We start from the raw sequence: 10,018 nt of genomic DNA, 5'->3' as shown, positions 1-10,018 counted from the left end.
TGCTTTTGGTGAGCCATGGGGGCTTTTGTGCCCTCCTGCTCCCTTTGATCTGTGTTGGGATTACCTCCCTTTGGGCTTGGAGGATCATCTCCTTAAGAAGTGACCACTCTTCTTGGAAACCTGGCTCCCCTCCCCTTGCCTCTGGGACCTCAGTGCATCCCCAAGTATTCTCCTTAGTTCATTGAAGTCTCCTCTCCTGAAATCTAGGGCTGCTGCCTTGCTGCAGGCCTTTGCCACCTTGCGCTGGATAGTGAATCCCAGCAGGTGATGATCACTGTTGCCCAGGTGGTTGAGCACCTGCAGCCCCCTCACCAGGTGGTCACCCGTGGCCAGCACCAGGTCCAACAAGGCGTCTTCCCTGGTGGGGCTGTGCACCTCCTGGGTTAGATGGAGGTCCTGCATTACAGCAGTAAAATTATGGCTAATACTAACCTTCTATTCCATGCATGAATAAAAGTAATAAATGATAAGTCTGCAGAAAGGCTGCTGGTGTAGTAAGGAAAGCAGTGAAGAGGAAGGCTCATTAAGGTTAACTTGCCTAGACTCATAAGCTCTTCAAGGCAGAAATGGCTTCTCTGTTATGCCCCTACAAGGCCTAGTGCAATGGGCCTGGAGCCCTCTCACTGCCACCATTTTAGTACAAATAATAATTTCCACAAGGTCCAGGTCTTATACACAATAAGCTGTTAACTGCAGCTTTCTGGAGACATGTCCATTCAAACCAATGCACGTAGGGGCCCCCGGCATTAAACACTAAGCCTGTAGACTTTGCTTGTATACAAGTGCTTTCTCTAAAGATGCTGAATCCCAAATACTGATGTAAACAACCACTCCTGTATTCAGCAATGAAAAGTAACCTGTGTAGATCTGAGATGAAATCTGATCTTTTATAGATAAGCTGCCACCAATAATGAATAATACCTGTGAGAAAGCCAGCTTTCCTTGCCCAGTGCCACTCGATTACACTACCCCATCATTTCAGTTCTTTCATTTGGTTTCAACTTTAACCTTGCAATTTTCTCATCTATGTAATACTAATTTAATGAGCAGGTCACCTTTAGTGATTAAGCTGTTTTACCTGAATTTCTAGCCTTGCTAAGCCCCGTCACCTTGATTGTCTGAACTGCCCTCTTACTGGGTGGCAAAGCTGCCAACAGCTGTTCAAGCCTCACGGTTCTGGTTAAATGCAGCAAAGTCCAGTACTACTTGTGCTTCCAGTACATTGCACGACTGAAAGTGGCCCAATTGTCAAAGGACAAAATTCAGTGAAATATGAGTACATGGTATCATTCACTTACCTCTATCTTCACAATTACAGGTAGTAACCAATATTGAATATATCAGCACACAGAGTAAGGCAAGTTTACCCTTGTTAACTAGCATGGGTACTTATCAGTGCTAGAAGGATCAGGATGTCTTGTGGGAGGACAATTATCTTTAATATTACACAGTCCTAGCAGTATTGCTGCAACTCTGGATGAACAGTTGCTCTCTTCAGTTTTTAGACCTTAGTATTCACAGCATTACTGGTGTATTAACTGCCCAGCAGAAAAGTCCAATTTCTCTAGGTCAGCTCATATCTCCACTGGGCCTTGCTACTACACCTTTCTCTGATCATCCTATGTGGGACTTTGGATGATGCTCTTCACTGGTGGTCTGATTCAAAGCCTCATTTTCACCCACTTACACGGTCACTTTAATTCGTTGCTCAGCTTAATTCAACTGTCATACAGAAACCCTATACAAAGGTAGGGGCCTGATTTTGATCTGGCTTGCACCCCTAAGCCCAATTTAGAATAACCCTGCGGAAACCCATGACTGAAATCACAGGCCAGCCCTCATATTTGATATTTTATGTCAAGAAAATAAAATTGGCAAGAAAGTTTGGGTTGATTATTTATCCTGGCCACATTCCACACAGGCAAAGAATGGAGGTAGGAGAGGGCAAGGGAAGGAGATGGATATGTTTTACATCATATTTGCACTGTCTAACACTGCTCTAATTGCTAGTCAGCTGTGTATACTCTAAAAAAACACTACATAAAATGTTAATGGGCTTGGTTAGTTAACATATTTCTCAAATTGATCAATTACGTTGGATTATGAGGACCTCAAAGTATCAGTAAACTAAGATGATGCTATCAGTCAGACACATTCCTTTAGTCTGCTCATTTGGATAGTTTTTTCTAACACTTCCACCTGTAAAGTTCATGTGACCAGCTATCCTGGGTTTAGAGTTTCTTGCCTACTGAAAACCAGTTCTAGTCGTATAGATGTAAAACGACACGGTGCTTGATTTCCCAATTGGACCTTTTGTTCACGTTTGGTTTTCAGCCAGATAGATCATAGTAGGTGCAAGCTTCCCCTATTCATTTTAATTGCATGTTCATTTGAAAGAAGAATCCTGACTGCTCATAGAATAGTATTCTCCACCAAGACTTGGTATGGACTGTGGGGGGCTTTCTCTTCCTCTGTAGCAGGGGGCATGGCCCTCTGCCTGGGATCTCTTGAGCATATATTGACAACCTTTTACACAAGTAGCACATTGGCTGCCATGGTCCCCCTGCTTTACCTGTGGCAGATTGGGATGTTATGTCTTGTGTTGTGTCAGAGTTAACGGTAGTTTTACTAAGAGGTTAGATTATGGATTTGTATAGGATGGATGGATAAGGATGATCCTTTCTCAGGCAGGGGGTTAGACTAGATGACCTATGGAGGTCCCTTCTACCCCTATTCTCTATGATTATATGATTCTAAGACCACTGAGAAAAATGCTGAGTTCAAGACACTGGTACTTTTTTTTAAAAAAAATATGACATTAGCATACAATTAGACTGTGTACTATTTAGAACAAGGGTCTTGTCCTGACTGTAATTTTAAAGTTCCATTGAAATTGCGTTGTTCTTTAGGTAGAAAAAGCTATATATGTAGTTTCTGATTTAAAAAAAAAACAACACCAATATTATATAAAATGTGCTACTCAAAATAGTCATTGGGGTAATTATTTTTTAAATCAGAAACTTTTAGAAAAGTACTGACAATGTTATTTGGAAAACAGTTGAACAAAGATCTAGTTGCTATTAATTGTAATACTTTTTGACTTGGTGCCAAAAAATTGTCCAATCTCTCTCCAAACAATACAGTCATTCCACTAAAATATATTACCAAGAAAAAACCTTTTCTTCTCACATATTCCTTGGACCATCATGACTGCAATGTCACTCTAAACCAATTGACTTAATAAAGCTAGTCAGCAAAATACAAAGAGAAATTAAAAACAAAGTCAAGCAATATGCACCATAGAATACATTCTCTATAGATCACAGATCATACACTAAAATCTAGCTTTTAGTAGTATTACACAGATAATCTAGGTCACATTTGTAATTATCAAATTTGCAAAGAGGCAAAAAAAATCACTCTCCTACAGAAAGTTACCTTTGGCATATTGCACAAATACCGAAGCACCTCTCCAATGTACTGTATAACCGTTACGTTGTATTTCCTGCAGTCATCCCAGAAGTGAGTTGCTGAAAATTTGGAGCGCAAAACTAAGGTTGCACCTACACAAAAAGAAGAAAAGGTAAAAGACTTGGGGCACCATAATTCTACTGTGAAGAAAATGTGTACCATTTCCTTAGTAGCAAGAGAGTAGGAACCTTGCAGGGTGACACACTATACAGCTTCATCTTTAAAAAAAAAAAAAAAAAAAAAAGTGACAGTTCTCGTAAGTATGTTCATATACAATCCATGTCAAGCAATTCGCTTTGTATTCTAATACTGTCTAACAAAAAGCCAGGGGTTTTTCAGACTATATTAAATTTGTGGCACTGCATCTCTTTAGCCCTGTGGGTGTGCTACACAAAGGAAGCAGACATATGCCACTTGGTTCTGAGAATGGAGTAGCAGTGCCACTGGCACCATGAAAGCCAAAGAGTAGCAGTCAGCAATGGGTCCATGGCTTTCATGATTATGGCCATCCAGTGCCCCAAGTTTCCATGCAAATGATACTCAGGGACTGCAACCACCATATTAGCTCACCAGCTGGTGCATCAGCTGAGAGGCTGAACTGGAGCCCCAGTGCCAGCTCTGCCTATACTTTTTGCTCTCCCATCCTATGTGCACAGTAACTCTTTGAAACTGTCAAGTGCATTCTACCTTGCATGATACATCCGTGGAGTCCAAGCAGGAGGGCAGCACTGTGATACAGTGGCAGGGTAGTATATATTATATCTTCAGAAGTAATTTTACTTGCGGTGGCTAAACCACAAGCTATCATTATGCGTTCATGGGTAATCATGGCAGCCTTTGGAAGACCTGTGAAAAGACAAGAGAAAAGATACAATTACTAACCATATGAAAAAGTGCAACAAACAAGATTGTGCTCAAGGTGGGGTCAGAAGCAAGGATTTCCTTTCTCTCCAAGTCACCATGGGCTGCATTAGGGTTAGGCACTTTACAACTCTAGCCTGCTGGATGAAGCAGGTATAAAGCTGGGGTGATTTAGCTCACTTGTAGTGCTACAGGCTTGTGCACACCTAACAACTATATGGTCAAGAGCAGCGTCTCCCCCTCTAAGCATGTTTTTCCATGACGTCAGGGTGCTCTCCATTGAACAGAGTTACCTTCTACCACACAGTTTGAACACAAACCTTGTGTAATAGATGGGGATGCACAACATTCCTCAGGGACTGGGATTTATCATAGAATCATAGAAAATGAGGGTTGGAAGGGACCTCAGGAGGTCATCTTGTCCAACCTCCTGCTCAAAGCAGGACCAGCCCCAACTAAATTGTCCCAGCCAAAGCTTTGTCTAGCCAGGTCTTAAAAACCTCCCAAGAAGGAGATTCCACCACCTCTCTGGGTAACCCGTTCCAGTGTTTTACTACCCTCCTAGTGAGCAAATTCTTCCTAATATCTAACCTAAACTTCCCTTGCTGCGACTTGAGCCCACCGCTCCTTGTTCTGTCATCTGCCACCACAGAGAAGAGTCCAGCTCTGTCCTATTTTGAACCCCCCTTCAGGTAGTTGAACGCTATTAGATCTCCTCTCAGTCTTCTCTTCTCTAGACTAAATAAGCCAAATTCCCTCAGCCTCTCCTCATAAGTCATGTCCTCCAGCTCCCTCACTATGTCTGTTGCCCTCTGCTGGACTCTCTCCAGTTTGTCCACATCCTTTCTGTAGTGGGGGGCCCAAAACTGAACACAATAATCCAGATGTGGCCTGACCAGTACTGAATAGAGAGGAATAATCACTTCCCTGGACCTACTGGCAACACACCTACCAATTCAGCCCAGTATGCCGTTAGCCTTCTTGGCAACAAGGTCACACTATTGACTCATATTCAGTCCCTCATCCACTGGAGCCCCCAGGTCCTTTTCTGCAGAGCTGCTGCCCAGACAGTCAGTCCCTAGCCTGTACTGTTGCATGGGATTATTCTGTCCCAAGTGCAGGACTTTGCACTTGCCCTTGTTGAACATCATGACATTCCTTTTGGCCCAATCCTCCAATTTGTCTAGGTCACTCTGAATCCTAGCCCTACCCTCCAGAGTATCTACTGCTCCCCCCAGCTTGGTGTCATCTGCCAATTTGCTGAGGGTGCACTCTATGCCATCTTCCATGTCATCGATGAAGACGTTGAACAAAACCAGGCCCAGGACCGACCCCTGGGGCACTCCACTTGATACTTGCTGCCAACTAGACATCAAACCATTGATTAGTACCCTCTGAGCCCAATGCTCCAGCCAGTTTTCTATCCTCCTTACAGTCCATTCATCCAGCCCATACTTCTTTAGCTTGCCTGTGAAAATGTTGTGGGAGATTTTAGCAAAAACCTTGCTAAAATCAAAGTATACCATATCCACTGGTCTCCCTGCATCCACAGAGCCAGTCACCTCGTCATAGAAGGCAATCAGGTTGGTCAGGCATGACTTGCCCTTGGTGAATCCATGCTTTTTCCAGGGACTGAGGTGAGGCTGACTGGTCTGTAGTTCCCTGAATCCTCCTTTTTCCCTTTTTTAAATATGGACACTACGTTTGCCCACTACCATTTATGCTCCACTACCATTTTGTCTAGAAATCCTTACTCCGAGGACCATTTCCAATGAGACCGCTACCCTGCCTAGTGACTGGTGGGATCTGAGCTCCTAACATATTCAACATTCAGAGCACACCTTGACTTCCTCTTGAAACAAGTGGAAGTTACTGATGCTCTGTATCACTGAGGATCAAATCTTCAATGTTTTTTTAAGGGCCCAAACTTGGTTCCATTTTAATTCAAGCACAAAACTCTAATCAAAAGGCTAAAAATGAATGCCGCATTAAATAATATAACGGAAGGAATATTTGTCTAACAAGCATGTCTACTAAAAAAAGACAACTCAAAGCCAAATAGCTCTATACACTGACATATAATTGCAAAATGTTTACTTTCAAATGTGCTCACAATAGTTAATAGGCATCATCACTTTGAAACCTCAGCAATTTTAAAAAGTGCAAATTTACAGTAGTGCCTGGCACTGCATCTGTTTGACTTTCTTGGACAATCTGGGAGATTTTATAGCCATATTTGCCTGTGCTCCAAAGGGTTCTCTCTCCTCTGCGGGTGTGCTAGAATCTTGCCTTAAACAAGGGAGCCTTGACTGTATGTAAAAGTACTTTTAAAAGCACAAAGTTAAAGAAGAAATATTTTATTTTCTTTAATCTCTTTCAGGTACAAAAAACTTAAGTATTGCCTGTAACATTGGTAGGTATTTTCAGACAAAATCAGATTTTTTTAAAAAATTACAGTGCTCCTGGTTACAAATTCAAGTTTACAAAGGAAAAATAAACTTCAATTAATATGACATTTTAATGCATCCATTTCCCTAGTTTTTGTCATATTTACATTACCTGTAGTGCCAGAGGTATAAATATACAAGGCAGCACTTTTAAAAGTGACGTTTGATCTCCATGACTGTGGGGTAGGCTCATCTGAAACACTTTCCATTTTATCGAGAAAGCTGTCAACCCCATCCGTATCAGATGTCCTGCTTAGGTAGAAGACTCTAACATTTTGTTCCTTCAGACTTGGTAATATTTCTTCAATAGCTGATTTCAGTTCTTAAAGAACAAAAGAATAAATAATTTAATTCAGGTTAATTTCACCATGGTTTGTCTTGTGCTAGATTCTGTGCTAATGGCACTTAGGGTGACCCATACCTGTCAGTTCAGAACATGGTAAAAGGACCGAGGAGAAACAGTTTGTGCCTCAACCTTCACTACTAGGAAGGACAAAGCCGGAATCAGGGAAAAAGAAATGCTCCAGACATATTTCTTCCTGTTTTTGGGCCTGATCCTTGTGGGGAACACACAGGTGATCTAGCCACCTCTGTGCCTCCTATGTAGGGCTCCTGTACTGAGGGTTTTAAAGCCTCTTTCCAGCCAATGCAAAATTGCCACAAAAAGTACTGAACTGACCTCCTAATACAAAATGAAGAGTGCCTGCCCATGGTTTTATACTACGTAAATCCCCCATGCCCTCCGCCCAAAGAAGACTTCCATTCTTAGCAAGCCTCAAAGCAAGGGGGAGAAAAAGTGAACATTACAATAAAAAGGGGGCAAAGCAGAAAACAACTCATGGCTTATTTTGATGTACAGTAGGTTAGTGTCTCTCTTTTGCTGTGTTGGACAAACAGTGTGATCTAGTTTAGATGGGATAGCTACCAGCAAATTGGCTGCTTTCCTAAATAAAACTCAAAGCCATGATTTAAATACCAGACAGCTGTATGAATGGAAACAAAAGGAAGAGTCTACATTTTCGTAACATCATGCAGAAATCTTACAGGTATACTCCAAAGCACATAAAAAGCCTTTTAAAACTGGGACATGACAACTGCCCTGTGAACAAACATATTCAAATGTTTTAATAGGGACCCCCATCAACATCTCCACTCAAACAGCCACTGTTGCAGACCGGCTTGCCTGAATGAAGTGAACATCCAGAACCAAATCCTGCTTGATTTACTCATACAAATATTCCCAACTCATGTCAGTCAAAGGAAGTTTTGCCTAACAGACAAATCTGACCCCAAGCACATACTATCAAAACTGGTGGCACGTGGAGAAACAGTAGCCAGGTTTTTAGTTGGTGTGAACTGGAACAGCTCCATTGACTTCAATGGATATTTTGAACTCTGCCCTTATCATTGCTGAAGATGAAGACAGCACCATAATCAGGAAGGTAAAAGCAATGTTGCCTTTTATAGTCACATTAATTAATCCTGCTGAGAATATGCCCCTACCTCTCTACATGTTCAACAGTGGGAAAGATGGTATATATTTTTTTCTTGATACATTTGAAATATATGTTTGAACAAAGTCTTGACAGCCTGACTGGTGTCTAATGATAATAACATACTGCTCAGTTCTCTAATGTCCTGGATGCTGCAAATGTTCATGTGCATCTTTGATCTTAGACATGTCTGGAATCCCTTTGTATAACCGAAATACATACGCAAGAATTTGCAAGACTGGACCCAGAATAAGTTACATGTTCTACATGCAAAAGGGGGTGTTTTCTACAATTGTTGACCTGCCCCAGTCAGCCAAAGATATATTTGATAATTAACTGGTGAGTCCTCAGGGTGGATTAAAAAAAAATGGATTTTTTAAATTTAAATCAGATTTTAAAAAATGTAATCATATTTTTAAGATTAAAAAGAAAAAAGATATAAAGATAATTTTAATTTAAGATATGGTAAAACTCAAAGATACCATCATAGAATAGGGATTGTAACTTCTAATTATATACTACTTGAGACAATATTGCTGGGTAAATTGTATAAGAAAGAAATTGAACGGTTCCCAGGGGGGAAAAATTGTTAACCTGAGTCTTGATGGGTGGAGCAATGGCCACAATGATCCAGTAATAGGTGCTTGTGTGACAACAGATGGGATTGTCTACCTTACAGAAACAACTGATACATCAAGAAATGCGCACAGAGCAGAATACTTACAAGAAGTAGCAGTAAAAGCTATAACAAACTGAAAAAAATCAAATGTCTAGTATGCAGCTTTGTCACAGACAATGCTGCAAATGTATCAAAGATAAGAAGAAATCTAGAAGAAAGTGAAGAAAACCCCAAGCTATTAACATATGGCTGCAACGCTCATTTGATGCAGCTCTTAGCCAAAGACTTCAGTGCTCCAGATATAAAGACTAATGTTGCTGAAATTGCAAAATACTCCTGTAACAACCACTTTGCAGCAGCTGCTCTGAAGAAAGCAGAATGAACCAAACTAACTGTCCCACAAGATGTGATGGAACTCAGCCATGGACTGTTTTGAGCGATATATTGAGAGCAAGCCTAATCTGATGACAATTTGTGAACAAAATCATGACAAAATAGATGGAACTGTCATAGCCAAAGTTCTCAATGTTAGGTTAAAGAGAATTGTATGCTGACTATCCTGAAGCCTATTTCCGTAGCCTTGAACAAAGTGCAGGGAAATCACTGTTTTATTGCTGATGCTGTTGAAATTTGGAAGGAACTGTGTGAGACCTTTGAAAAAAACAACGCAATGACAGAGTTAAATTACAGGCATTAACAAAATGAATGGATCAAGTACTAATTCCAGCTCATTTTCTTGCCAATATTCTCAATACTTGGTACTAGGGTCAATCCATAACTGCTGAGGAAGAGGAGTTGGCTATGACATGGGCATCCAGCAATTATCTCTCCATAATACCAATTACAATCAATTTCAGGGCTAAGAAATATGTTTGCTGATGAGGTTTTAAAGAAAGTCACCCCAGTGAACTGGTGGAAGTCACTTAAGCACCTGGATCCATCAAAGACTATTGAAGTGATAATCCAGCTTTTAACAGCAGCAGCTTCTTCTGCAAGTGTAGAAATAATATCTTCTTCCTTTGGACTATTTCATTCTAAATTGAGAAATTGCTTGGGAACTGAAAAAGCAGGAAAGCTTGTCTTTCTTCTCCAGTTTATGAATAAAAAGGAAGAGGATGGTGATGACT

At 40.9% G+C, this 10,018-nt stretch overlaps 1 protein-coding gene across 1 annotated transcript in view; it reads right to left on the bottom strand.

Moving 5' to 3' along the window:
- Positions 1-10,018, bottom strand: part of SLC27A2 (solute carrier family 27 member 2) — a 59,682-nt gene that overhangs the window by 21,358 nt on the left and 28,306 nt on the right. Inside the window, exons 2-4 of the mRNA XM_019503823.1 lie at positions 6,892-7,101; positions 4,159-4,317; positions 3,439-3,563 (exon numbers count right to left, since the gene is read on the bottom strand). Coding sequence (XP_019359368.1) covers positions 3,439-3,563; positions 4,159-4,317; positions 6,892-7,101 — 494 coding nt within the window. The remainder of the gene's footprint in view (positions 1-3,438; positions 3,564-4,158; positions 4,318-6,891; positions 7,102-10,018) is intronic.

This window comes from Gavialis gangeticus, unplaced genomic scaffold (genome assembly GCF_001723915.1).
Source record: "Gavialis gangeticus isolate Ggan-Ray unplaced genomic scaffold, GavGan_comp1, whole genome shotgun sequence".
Classification (NCBI taxonomy): domain Eukaryota; kingdom Metazoa; phylum Chordata; order Crocodylia; family Gavialidae; genus Gavialis; species Gavialis gangeticus.
This window is presented reverse-complemented; position numbering and strand designations above follow the sequence as displayed.